This window comes from Schistocerca serialis, chromosome 3 (genome assembly GCF_023864345.2).
Source record: "Schistocerca serialis cubense isolate TAMUIC-IGC-003099 chromosome 3, iqSchSeri2.2, whole genome shotgun sequence".
Classification (NCBI taxonomy): domain Eukaryota; kingdom Metazoa; phylum Arthropoda; class Insecta; order Orthoptera; family Acrididae; genus Schistocerca; species Schistocerca serialis.
Genome location: NC_064640.1, coordinates 135,166,509 through 135,180,450, shown reverse-complemented (window position 1 = coordinate 135,180,450; position 13,942 = coordinate 135,166,509). Strand labels below are relative to the sequence as shown.

General features: G+C 42.2%; 1 protein-coding gene and 1 pseudogene across 1 annotated transcript in view; one reads left to right on the top strand and one right to left on the bottom strand.

Moving 5' to 3' along the window:
- The window catches only part of LOC126470720 (nose resistant to fluoxetine protein 6-like), a 167,866-nt gene that overhangs the window by 57,127 nt on the left and 96,797 nt on the right, over positions 1 to 13,942 (bottom strand). Inside the window, exons 6-9 of the mRNA XM_050098724.1 lie at positions 12,602 to 12,769; positions 12,314 to 12,407; positions 4,205 to 4,336; positions 3,444 to 3,609 (exon numbers count right to left, since the gene is read on the bottom strand). Coding sequence (XP_049954681.1) covers positions 3,444 to 3,609; positions 4,205 to 4,336; positions 12,314 to 12,407; positions 12,602 to 12,769 — 560 coding nt within the window. The remainder of the gene's footprint in view (positions 1 to 3,443; positions 3,610 to 4,204; positions 4,337 to 12,313; positions 12,408 to 12,601; positions 12,770 to 13,942) is intronic.
- LOC126472119 (5S ribosomal RNA) lies at positions 10,052 to 10,171 on the top strand (annotated as a pseudogene).

The following is a 13,942-nucleotide window of genomic DNA, read 5'->3' as shown; positions in this document are numbered from 1 at the left end:
TTTTTGTTGTTTTGGTGCTGACAGGGTTCGCGAGTGCGACATTCAATTCTGCAGTGACTTTTGTAGATGACGTCCTCTTATTTTTCTTTATAGCCCTCTTCAATGACTGTCTGTTACTATTACTCAACACACACTTTCGTCCACGTTGTGAGGTAGCGCATGATTTTTTTCTCCGTTTTCTCTTCTATGCGGTACAGATCTTCGATACGGTGCCTCTTCAAACACCAAACACTTCGGCTACCTTGTTTACGAAAGCACCCACCATTCGAGGAGCAACAATTTACCCACGTTCGAATTTACTGGGCGTCGATATAATGCACTCACATCTACACAGAACACTATTCTGATCACGACTGACACTTCCAACGTACTGAGGACATTGCGCAGGTGGTGGTCCAATAGAACAGCGCAACCTGTAGTCTTGGCTAACATCTGAAGGATGCATTTCTTGTGGTGTTTTCATATTTTTGTCTAACCCCTGTATCTGAAGCCTAACATCATCCTGAAATCCCTACGATATTATTTAATATGTAATAACTGTTACAGATATTTCATGTTGATATGGTCTCTACCGATGTCTGCACTCGGAAGCTCATCGTTATATCGTCCAGCTTCATAAGAAATGCAAGGAACAAAATCTACCTCTTTACATTAGCTTTATTGACGTCATTAAGGGATTTGAATCAATAAACTGCGAATCTTTGTGGAAGATTTCAGCTCTGTGTGGTTTTCCACAGAAATTTATTGCCACCTTGTAATTGCTCTACACAGATAGGATAGGCTCTCTCGCGGGCAATGACTTTCTTGGTGAGCCATTCCATATCAGTGCCGTTATTCAGCAAAGACATATGATTGTTCCTACACTGTTTTCCTACTATGCTGTTGCTGTTATACAGTCAGTTGTAGATGATATTCCTGCAGGAATACAATTAACTTACAGGATGTATGGGAAACTTTAATTTGAGCTGTCTAAAAGCAAGGCTCCTGAAACTTTGGCTCTGAGCACGATGGGACTTAACTTCTGAGGTCATCAGTCTCCTAGAACTTAGGACTACTTAAACCTAACTAGCCTAAGGACATCACACACATCCATGCCCGAGGCAGGATTCGAAACTTCGGTCGTAGCGGTCGCGCGGTTCCAAACTGTAGCGCATAGAACCACTCGTCCTGAAACTTTCTGCAGTTGAGTCACAGTACGCTGATAATAGCGCAGTTGTAACTTACCCCGATGAAGAACTAGGATTAATCCTGAATGGCTTCTCCATAGCATGCATAAAGATTGGTCTCATACTGAATATCACTAAAACACTGATTCTTCACCAACCTCTATGTCGGGAGAAATGGAAAATACCAGTGTCACCACCGGAAGAATGAGTCTTCAAGTAGTTAACATATTTCCTTATCTTGGCAGCATATTATCATCAAGTGCATATAATGATTTGGAAATTCAGTACGGAATTAACCATGCTGGCGCGCCCTTTGGCAGATTATGATCCCTACATTTCAGCTGTAATTCCCACACTGCTTTGTGGATCTGAATCCTGGACATGTTACAGGTGACATCTTAAATACTGGGACAATATAACTAGCGATGCCTGAGGGGATTCTGCATGTAACATGGCAAGACAGACGCACACATATTAACATGCTCGAGGAGGCACATACAATCAGTACACGAGGGATGGCTTTAAGATGCCAGTTGCGAAAAGCAGGTCATGTTGTCTGCATGCTCAGTGATCACATTCCCAAACAAGTGTTTTGCTATGAACTACCGGTGGGCAAATGCTGTGTGGGAGGTTAGAGAAAACGATTTAAGGATGCAATTAAGGCTAACGTGGAGAGGCGTCATATTAATGTTAACAACTGGGAGATCTCAGCCCCTGACCGTACATCCTACAGATCACTAGTCCATCGCGGGAAACTTCTTTTTGGAGGAAACAGGCAAAAAATAGCAACTGATGAGAGGCAGCGTAGAAAACGGAATACTGAGACGAACCTGGAACCACCTGTCACAATTGCGGCAAACTGTGTACCTCTTGCATCTGTCTGTACGGTAACCACCGGACTCTCAGATGATTGGAAGACCAACCTACTCGCTACGACTGTTTGCTGTGACGATAGTGATAGCCTCATAGACTGGTCTGACAACGTTTCTTCACGGGATTGTCAGTACTGCAAATGAAATGCTGATAAGGAATTTTACGTATGTGATTGCAAATAACAGTGTGAGAAGAAAACGGCAGAGAGGAAGTTCACAGCACGATAAAATTAGCAGTGGCGCTAGAAATGGCCTATACTTTGCGAATCCAACACTTAAGCGACAATACGAAACTATACACGGTGAGTCACTAACTATTACCACCAACAATAACTCCGAAAGTATGATAGAAACTGAAAAGTTTGTGGGACAAAAGTTGCATGGAACAACGGGGGCCGTATTATGACGCAGGTTTTTTGTTGCTAGGTGGAGTCGCGTCAGAGAGGGGGGGGGGGGGGGGGTTTATGGGCGCTCAACATCGAGGTCATCAGCGTCGCGTCAGAGATATGAAGGTCAACTTTTTTTTTTAAATGGGGTGCTATAGTTTGGTACTTAATTTCTGATAGCGGTTATCGAGACAAATCCAATGATGTGTAACAGTAAGGTCTTTGACAGTCAACGAGGGTCAAAAAGATGGCATGAACGCCCATTTAGAGAAGGTGTTCGAAGTGATGACCATTGGTATCAATGTAGTGTTGCAGTCTTCTTATCATGGATTGAGTGGTATTCCTTATCACTTCGGCACGTACCGAAGTACATGCACTGACAATATCCTCTCTCACATATCTTCAGGTGCAGTTGGAACGTCTTTATAAACAATGTCTTTTACGAATCCTCACAAGAAAAAAATCCATACGCGTCAAGTCTGGCGAACGAGCCGTCCACGACACATTTCCTCCGCGTCCAATCCAACATTTGTCCCACAAACTTTTCAGCTACTATCATACTTTCGGAGTTATTCCAGGTGACAATAGTTAGTGACTCGCCCTGTATACGAATAAAGAAGTTTTGAAATGTAAGCGTGCCACTATTTATAAATAATGAACGGCACTAGGCTAACAAAACAAGTCTTAGAGTAGATCTTCGTACAATAAATTAACAAGAGAGATTCGAGAGGTTAAATAGGATTTAAAAATACGCAATACGAAAAAGAAGAAGCAACAGAAAGAAGGAAGAAAATGTTAAAAATTTGAAGGATTCTAAGATATAAGTGCGAAGAAAACAGGCACCAGGTGGTCTGAGGAAAGGAAAACGAAACGCGGTGAAAAGACGTAAGGATATTAGATTTAAAAAATAGTAAATAAGTTGGATTTGAAATTTGAACATTGTCCCTCGTTGGCCACAATGGAGAAAAAAATAGGTGAAGCTGAGATACATTAAGGAAAGTTACACGGGTAGTACTTACCATTTCTTTCCTGGGGAATAAGCTGTTTATATAAAGAGCGTTGCGCCACCAGAAGTTTTCACAATTTATGTGGTCGAACACGTTGGGCTCAAATACTGATTTGTTATTCAGCCACTTCATACTCAGTTCTACCAAGCCTAACACATAAAGGTACACCGGAGTTAACCTGCCACAATAAAGAAAAAGTGTATTAATTGTAAAGTCTAGTACGAAACAAAATCAAAAAATCATTGAAATACATTAACAGAAGGAAGCGGGACTAGAATATTGTGCCTCAAGGTAGAAATAAATCGTTTTAAGTCAATGACAGTGGAAGTAGCATCAGAATTTAAGTAGATTTTTCATAAAGAATTCTGAGGACTGAGAGGAGGAACCAACTTCCGTCATCTGGAAAAGAAATCTGCACGTGTTCCTCTCTGTGCCCTTGTTGCCACGTAAAATAGCATGTCGGACACTAAAGTACACAATGAACCTTTTTGTCAATATCATTTCTCGTTGATCATGTAAACACTTCAATGTCGATTCTACAAATACTGTTTTGGTTTCCGTTTTTTGACTCCCACGATCTTTATTCAGCACGTGTAAAGGCTCTTTCGCATTTGAATGGTGATTGGGTTATCATGTTGCTATTTGCTTTTGATACGTGTGCTATTGTGCGTGCACGGTTATTAAAATTCAGAGAAGTCTGTTTCAAGACAAAGTAAAAGCAGTGGAAAACAGTGGAAATTTTTTAACCTATTATTGGCGTAGCTCTCCCTTACCTAATGAAACGATAGAATACGAGCTTGATAAATTGCAGCACTCCTGATTTTATAGTAGCTGGAGCCCTTGTCTTGGTTTCATTGTCTTTGGAAGCGGCTGACCTGAGGAATAAGAAAGTTACCAGCAGACCACTGAAAAAGAAAAGAAACCATTACATTTTTGTTGTTGCAATTGGAGTTAAATGACTGTTTCTACAAACATTTTTCATTGCATTTATTCCGATATAAAGTGCACCCGCAGTTGCAGCCGTAACTGAGGTTTAACCCAGATTTAATGACGTGATTAGTAAGTGATAGGAATCTTTGAAATTGGATTGCCTAGTGAGTGGTTTTTACGTGTGAACAGTTTCAAACTCACCGTGTGCTGATGGAATGTTCTTTCTTTTCCTGATGGAAATATGAATAGTGATGGAGAGACACTGATCATGTTTAAGGCGCGCGCTGAACACGTTTTTATGAAGTCGTTGGAGATAGACCAGTAGCTCATTTCTGAAGAGGTGGGGAACGGAAAAGTTCGTGGCTTTGTTGAGGAGACAGCAGCAGTCCAAGGCAACCAAGCAAGACTACAATCAGTGCAGCTTTCAAATAAGTCCAATATCAAAACTTCTCTGGTTAAGTGGGAAGGACGTACGTACGAGCATGTAAATCCTCCATATATTAACATAAGATTCACATTAAAGCCCATTGTGTTCTATCTGTTATTTTACTGATTAGTCTTGTCGTGATTAGACACTCAATGAAACGTCTCCATGCGATAATTCACCATCTCTCAAAGCAAGAGATATCATGGTAATCTCTTCGAATTTCAACACACGCTGGCACAATAATCAGCTGGAGTTCGGTTTTTGGCTGTACTGCACACTTCTCGCTGCAGTGTCACCCATCTGCCAAAATTTAAAATTCCAGAACCATGAAGAATAGCAAGTAACGAAAGGTCAGTTACTGAGAAGAATATATGATTAAATTCTTAGGTAGTTTGGGTATACACAAAGTGAAAAACATATTACACAGACCTGTCACCTCTGTCAGGAACGACGGCCTTAGTCCAGTTGTGGAACGTGTCGAACAGAGGTTAGATGACAGATACGGGTACGTCATTCAGTGACTCTTCAAATCTTTGCCAGAGGAATGACTGGCATGCCAGTTTCTCGGTAGCCCATGGCCAGATGTTTTCAGTGGGTTAGAGATCAGGAGAACGTGTTGGCCAGGGAAACGGTCGGAAATACTTTGTACCGAGATGAGCAAGAACAGCGCGGCCAACAAGAAGTTTGACATTATAGAACACAGTCACCAACATTAACACGCAAAAATGTAGTGCCTGCTGTCCAAACTGCTGGCTTTGCGAACCAGAAGTGACCATGCTGATTATCTAATGACACCTGTACTGTCACTCCAGGTGGTGCGCACGTATGGCGATGACAAATGAAATCTGACAACGTTAGTTCTCCTGGGGATCTAGGAACACAGCTACGCCCGTTGTGGTACAGCACACAGAGCCGTAATTGTCTGAGAACAGGACGTGGTGCCTCTCATGTGTTCAGAGTTGTCGTTGGGCGTACCACTGTCAGCTCCCCTTTCTCTGCTGTCACGTCAATGGAAGCAGCAACAATGGTACCTGCGTTGACAGTCTTTGGTGCTCCGTACATCGTCGCACAGTCATTGTGGGTACTTGTCATGCTGCGAACAAGCCCATTTCTTGACTCAAAGCACTTGACTTGGCTGTACAATCCTGCACGGCCGAGCGAACAATGTGTTTGTCCTCTCGGGCGCTAGTCCCACAGGCTCGCTGAGATCCTGCGTTACATCGAATATGGCCCTCGCGAATCTATTGTTTCTATGTTCACATGACTGTCGTGGGATCCTGACTAACGCTAGCAGCAGTGTCACGGAACGGTAAACGGCAATCTCCATAGACCACGATCCTGCCGCTGTTGAATTCCGACACGGACTGCTAGACAGTCCTTCGTCTTACATGAGACATAACACGATCTTCTCACAAAAAATCGCAGTTGAATGTGATTTCTGAGTGAGAAAACTGTAGCATAATATTTTTTTTTATGTGCAGACTGTAGATGGCGCTACTCCTTCCTATTTGTTGCGACTGCGCTAAAATGCTAACTACTTGCATATTCAAATATGATTACACTTGGTGACAAATTCACGTCTGTTGCATGCCATCTCCTTGATGCTGAAATTTCAGTGACCAGCAGTGTGTTCCAAACACAAGATTCCGAGATTTTTGTTTTCCAGTTCTGGAGGTTGTGGATGTTATCTCTGCTTACTGGACAGAGTTATTCAGGACTGAGTTAGCGGGTGCCTAACACCGTCGTGTCACGTTTATACAACGATAAAAATCTCACTAGGCTGTGGCAAGCCCTGTCTTCTAGACAGTGTTACTCACAGCAGTTGACTGGTGGCAGGGCCACAGAAATGATGGAGAATCTCAACTTGCATTGTCCGAAAAGAAATTTCATTTTACATGCATAACACCTGGAGTTTTCTTTCAACGTGGATTTACACTACTGGCCATTAAAATTGCTACACCAAGAAGAAATGCAGATGATAAACGGGTAATCATTGGACAAATATATTATACTAGAACTGACATGTGATTACATTTTCACTCAATTTTGGTGCATAGATCCTGAGAAATCAGTACCCAGAACAACCACCTCTGGCCGTAATAACGGCCTTGATGCGCCTGGGCATTTAGTCAAACAGAGCTTGGATGGCGTTTACAGGTACAGCTGCCCATGCAGCATCAACAAGATACCACAGTTCATCAAGAGTAGTGACTGGCGTATTGTGACGAGCCAGTTGCTCGGCCACCATTGACCAGACGTTTTCAATTGGTAAGAGATCTGGAGAATGTGCTGGCCAGGGCAGCATTTGAACATTTTCTGTATACAGAAATGCCCGTACAGGACCTGCAACATGCGGTCGTGCATTATCCTGCTGAAATGTAGGGTTTCGCAGGACTCGAATGAAGGGTAGAGTCACGGGTTGTAACACATCTGAAATGTATCGTCCACTGTTCAAAGTGCCGTCAATATGAACAAGAGGTGACCGAGACGTGTAACCAATGGCACACCATACCATCACGCCGGGTGATACGCCAGTATGGCGATGACGAATACACGCTTCCAATGTGCGTTTACCGCGATGACGCCAAACACGGATGCGACCATCATTATGCTGTAAACCGAACCTGGATTCATCCGAAAAAATGACGTTTTGCCTTTCGTGCACCCAGGTTCGTCGTTGAGTACACCATCGCAGGCGCTCCTGTCTGTGGTGCAGCGTCAAGGGTAACCGCAGCCATGGTCTCCGAGCTGATAGTCCATGCTGCCGCAAACGTCGTCGAACTGTTCGTGCAGATGGTTGTTGTCTTGCAAACGTCCTTATCTGTTGATTCAGGGATCGAGACGTGGCTGCACGATCCGTTACAGCCATGCGGATAAGATGCCTGTCATCTCGATTGCTAGTGATTCGAGGCCGTTGGGATCCAGCACGGCGTTCCGTATTACCCTCCTGAACCCACCGATTCCAGATTCTGCTAACAGTCATTGGATCTCGACCAACGCGAGCAGCAATGTCGCGATACGATAAACCGCAATCGTGATAGGCTGCAATCCGACCTTTATCAAAGTCGGAAATGTGATGGTACGCATTTCTCCTCCTTACACGAGGCATCACAACAACGTTTCACCAGGCAACGCCGGTCAACTGTTTTTTGTGTATGAGAAATCGGTTGGAAATTTTACTCATGTCAGTACGTTGTAGGTGTCTCCACCGGCGCCAACCTTGTGTGAATGCTCTGAAAAGCTAATCATTTGCATATCATAGCATCTTCATCCTCTCGGTTAAATTTCGCGTGTGTAGCACGTCATGTTCGTGGTTTAGCAATTTTAATGGCCAGTAGTGTAAGACTGAAGAATAGTCTCCTGCCTCGTAGGCCCATGAAAATCCACTAAGAATATTCGTAACACATCATTTAACTTACTCAGCAGGTTCCGTAAGACCATGTGACCCATGCGACTCGAATCTAATTGATCACGTAACGAATCAGTACATAATTCACAGATTACAGTTAAGAAACTTTTAAATCTATGAAAGAACAATATAAAAAAATGAACGAAAACACAAAAATATTTACAATAATGCATATAATAATAATAATTTCTTGTAGCTCAACAGTCTGATGCAAGTATTTCAATTGGATGCCACTTCAACGAATTGCGAGTTCCGAAACTTCACCAGTAATCTTACCGGGGAAACGAAACACGGAAGAGTCGGGTCTAACGTATCGGTCAGTAGAGAAGTAGCACAAGCTCGGACCGATTCAAGGATGAGGAAGGAAACCTGCATTTACCTGGCGCGATTTAGGAAAATCATAGAAAACCTCCGTCTGGATAGCGGGACGCGGATTTGAATCTAGTCCTCCCGAATGCGAGTCCAGTGTGCTAACCACTGCACCAACCCGCTCGGTTTCCCGGGAAACAGGACGTGCCGATTAACGTGGAATCCGAACCACTTGTCGCTCCTGGTCAATCTTCACATCACTGAGAGGTGAAATTATGTTGAAGGAGGACTGAAAAATTTCCGTGGTTTGCTCCGGATTCGAGCGCGCGACGTCGCAGTTTCCAGGCATAGACTTTACTCAAGTACCAAAAGGCCCGACGTGAATGCAATAAATAACACATTACAGCGCATGGGAACCTGTACATAACAGACGGGGTGTGCCACAAGGAAACTTTCCAACTTGCATTTCAAACTCTGGGGTTATCACTTCTAATCTTTCAGTTTTCGTAGAATGGTAGGATCCTGTTGATAATGAATAGTGCACATCTTTCTGTACAGTGGTTAAAGAAATGTTATCCAAGTCTATTTTTTCTGTGTTCACTGACTGAAGTTGTCACTTCATTTTTAGCGAGTGCTATTAACTACGAGGAAGGATATGCTCAGGGATAGCAAAGTTAAAATTCCAAGACGTTTGAACAACGCCCTGCATTAAGAACACGAATTCACATTGCACATCGTTCGTACTTCTTTTTCTGGGATAAGAATATTCATTGTGAATGCATAGAATTAAGCCATACGATATAACAGAACTGAAGTATGCGGAGCACACCATTATATTCGTTTCAGTGCCAGAGTAAAGATAGCAGCACATAGAATCTGCACAAGAACCTGAATATGATACGTGCAAGAATGTTTCCCTCTATCTCCAGAACGAATAGTTTAAAATGTTTGACCTTACTAGTTATTTGATTACCTGGTGTCAATAAAATTTCATATTGCCTGTAGGTTTCTGTCTCGGAATCTTCGGTCGACGTTTATTTAACGATTCCCTGGCTTTTCACTAACACGTGTGGTTGGCGTTGTGTTCAAAAAACGACGTGAGGCAGAAGCCAACAGGGAAATCGTCAACAAGTGGCCACGATAGTCTCAACAATAAAACTTCGCTTGCACAAGAGTTTCAAGTCAGAAAGTGAATGCACTGTGTTTTCCGCAGTTAATCGTCAATCTGTTTTCTGTAAGTCGCGAACTAACATTTTCCACTACCCTGTTAGCTAAATCACTTGCGACACATCACCCGTCTTTCAGAGTGACACTTGCATCACCTGAAAATAGAAAAAAATGCATTGCCTTGAGTCACGCATTATAACCAGTGACGACAATGCAATAAGAATCTCCCGAAGAACGGAGGAGAGGAATACGATGAACATCCTTATCTGTGAGTGTTAGAAAGGAGTCGAATGAAACAGAAATTGGAATGAAGGATAATTAGGTTTTAGCGTCTCGGCGACGACGGGGTAATTACGGACGGATCTTAACCACTGCACCGTCACCGGCCTTGCCATGTTGGTAACACCGGTTCACTCCCAATCACCGAAGTTAAGCAACGTTGGGCTCGGCTAATACTTGGATGGGTGACCGTCCGGGAAAAACCGGGTGCCGTTGGTTTTAAGGACACCCAAGTCGCCGAAGTGGCGTCCAATTGAAAGACTTCCACCGGACCGTGGTGCCACGCAACCACTGCGCCACGTCCCTCGGTTAAACAGAAACTAATAAAAACGAGGAAGAGCTGTGACGTCACGAGACCCGAGTTGCGGCAATAGCTGTAGTAATACCGTCACAAGAGAGTGGTGAAACCATCGGGATACAGATCGTGTGTGTACTCCGCTGAAAGGGAGGGGGACCTTGCCTTCAGGAAGTGAGAAGCCCCTAAAGAGGGCAGGCACGTGAAATTCGATAGCAGCGGGCCAAGCAATTACCTGGGAGAAAGTCTCCAATAAAAAGAGGAAGTCCGGAGGCCTTGAGGGGTCAGCTCAGGTACGCGGCTGGCTCAGCTGAATTACGTTAGACCTATCACAAGCGTCAGGGACGCAGCTCCGAAGCGCAGCAGACAACGAGAGACGGTTGACCGTCAAATGTATGTCATTATCGTAACTGTGATGCATAGGTAATTTTCGTGCGCGTTTTATCAGATAAATTGTTATTTCAAATTTCTTTCATGTATGAAAATACACCAACAAGATGGAGTAGCGTGGAGAGGTCAATGAAACCAGACTTCAGACTGATACAACAGCAAAATTCTTTCTGTTAACATGCAGTGTCACTACTACTACTACTTACACAGTCTTCGAAATAAGTATTTGGCGCGGTTTTGTTGAAGAGAGTGCAGTGATTTCCGTGTTAGTCCATTTATAATTGGGAAAAGTATGGAAAAGCAAAGCCAGGAATGTACAAGTGCTGTCTGCATCATAATTTCAACGATGATATGTACGAACGTATGTCCCAGCTATACCGTCGCTAACTTTGGAAAGGTTATATCGTTACATTTGGTTTCTAGAGAGATCTAGGAACACGTGAGGCAATACTGATCATCCGAATTATCTTGAACGAAATTCTAAAGTTATCAGGGATAAAATATTGGGACCAAATCCTTATCTAGGGTTTGTACAGAAGCCAGAGAGCAGTTGTAAGAGTCGAGTACAGGAAATGGAGACAGCAGTTGAGGAATGATTAATGGTTGTAGCCTATCCCTCAGATTTTTCAATCTTTGTTAGAGCAAGCAATAAAGACACGTAAAGAGGAATTTTGGAAAAGCGTCGAAGTTCAGGGGGAAGAAGAAAAACTTTAAAGTTTGCCGATTGCATTGCAATTCCGTCAGAGACGGCAAAGGAGGTAAAACATGAATTGAATAGAATGGATAACGTCTTGAAACAAGCTATATGATGAACATAAGTAAACCACAAGAATGTAGTCTAAGTCACGTGAGGTTGGGGAGTTAACTTACGAATGAGACGATAAAATCTGAAATAGAAAATTATGATGATACAGGATATAAATTCAAATGTCAAGAAGCCTTTTCTTAAATTGTTCGGCTGGAGTGTAGCTTCATGTGGAAGTGAAACGTGGAAGATAAACATTGCATACAGGAAGAAAATAGGGGGTCCTGGTAAATCTGCTACTGAAGAATGTTGAAGATTTGATGGGTAGAGCCGGCCGGAGTGGCCGAGCGGTTCTAAGTGCTACGGTCTGGAACCGCGCGACTGCTACGGTCGCAGGTTCGAATCCTGCCTCGGGCATGGATGTGTGTGATGTCCTTAGGTTAGTTAGGTTTAAGTAGTTCTAAGTTCTAGGGGACTGATGACCTCAGCAGTTAAGTCCCATAGTGCTCAGCGCCATTTGAACCATTTTGATGGGTAGATCGAGAAATCATTTAATAAGTAGTGAATCGTGTCGGGAACGAAAGAGCTTTACTGGCACAACGTGACTACAAGAAGGGATAGGTCAACAGAACTCATCCTCAGACATCAAAGAATAGTTCAACAGGAAGCCGACGGAAGTGTGGCGGGTAACAGTTGTAGAATGAGATGAACAAACTTATACAGGATAGACTAGCGTGGACAGCGACATAAAATAACTTATCGAACTGCAGACTACAACAACCTGTTTTTCTTCGTTGTTCCATTAAAATAATAATTACAATTTATTCATTGATGTGAGTAAATGTAGTACACTGTTACAAATATGGTTTAAATTTTTGTCTAGTTTTGGCACAACTTTCGAAACAGAATTTTTATTTTACAATGTCCTTACCTGATGAAGAAAAACGTATCCACGGAAAATGTAGCGTTGCTGATAGTTTGGTACATGATGCTTCTCTCAGTGACACTCCGTAGCGTCTTGTTTTCTGAAATATGAAGAGCCAGTGTTTAACATTCAGTAGACGAAAGAGTTAAATATACTGTTGTTTTCCAGTAAACTGAAGTCAAGTCGGTTTGTACTTGAATTCACAATCAGAGCATTAATCTCTGCAACAACTTCCACTTGGCGCTTTGAATTCATCTTGTATATTGAAAAATTGACAAATAACTGTTTACTAACCTGCAATAGAGAAAACCTGCAGGTAAGTATGTACCATGATGACCCAAGCCAAGCTTAGGAAACGCATCCCATGGACACATCCCAGAGCTTCGTCTGATCCTTCACATTTCAAGATTTTTTGGCCGTTTATGCGCGCAGAAAATGCGAGAAGCAGCATTGAACATTTTCCTGAAAGGCAAAGACAAATATTCAAAAATTTAACCATGGAGTACAGACAGCTTCATTAACGATGTCGATGTGTGTGTGTGCTTTTATTTTTTATTTTTATAGAATGTAATTTCACCTTGGTAGTCCATCTGAAATTACCAAATACAGTAAATATGTTCACAAAAATTGTTACCAGTCGTGTCTAAGCTAATAGAAGGTGTAGCGTGTAGACAGTGTGACAACTGCTTGGAGAATGTACATTGATGATCAATGGAAATAAATCATAAATTTCAAGGCTCAGCATATCCTATTCTCGGAATGATACTTAAGACAATTATTACTGATTTCCAAGAAATTTTTTTCACAAAATCTTTTAACACTCGAGATCGCAAACAAAACTACAGTACATGATGACTAGTTTCGGTTGCTCATACAACTATCTTCAGTTAAATTGTAAAATCAAGCATAGTGTCAGTTGGTAAAACGAGGCTGGGACGACGTCTGCACATCTTAGTGCATTCTCATAGAAGAGTCTATCTGAATAAAATTTTGGCTATACCACTGATATAAAGCAGTTAAGTATTCAAGACCATCCTTTGTAACATTTTGCATACGTCGTCGATTAAGTAAATTGTCAATCATGAAAATGCAGGTAAGCCTAGTAGTAACTGACACATTCAAAATCTTAGGCAAACTAATACTCAGAATGGGTCACTTATTACTAGAACTACTTGCATACCTCTACCTAGTATTTTTATAGTTGACAAGATACTTGTGTAACGATGTTGTGTGCAAAATGTTGTGTACTAACGATTGACGTTTTACGGATGGACTTGAATGCTTACTGCTTTATCTTATTTTATTGAGATAGGGTTGAATGAGAATGCACTGTGATGTGCAGGAATTGTATCCTAGCTTCATTTTACCAGCTGTCACTACGCTTGATTTTATAATAGATCTGAAGATGGTCATATGAACAGCCGAAACTAGTACTGTTACAGAGATTTTGTGAATTTCTTTTAAAACTTTTTCTAAATATTAAGGTCGCTTGTCCACGTGCCCTGACTATCTCAGGAATTAAAGTTATTAATGACAAATAAATAGTACACGCATGACAAATACATAGTACACGCATAAAACAGTGATATTAAAAAAAAGTAAAAGAGAAATATTCGATGAAGGCACAGCTCGGGA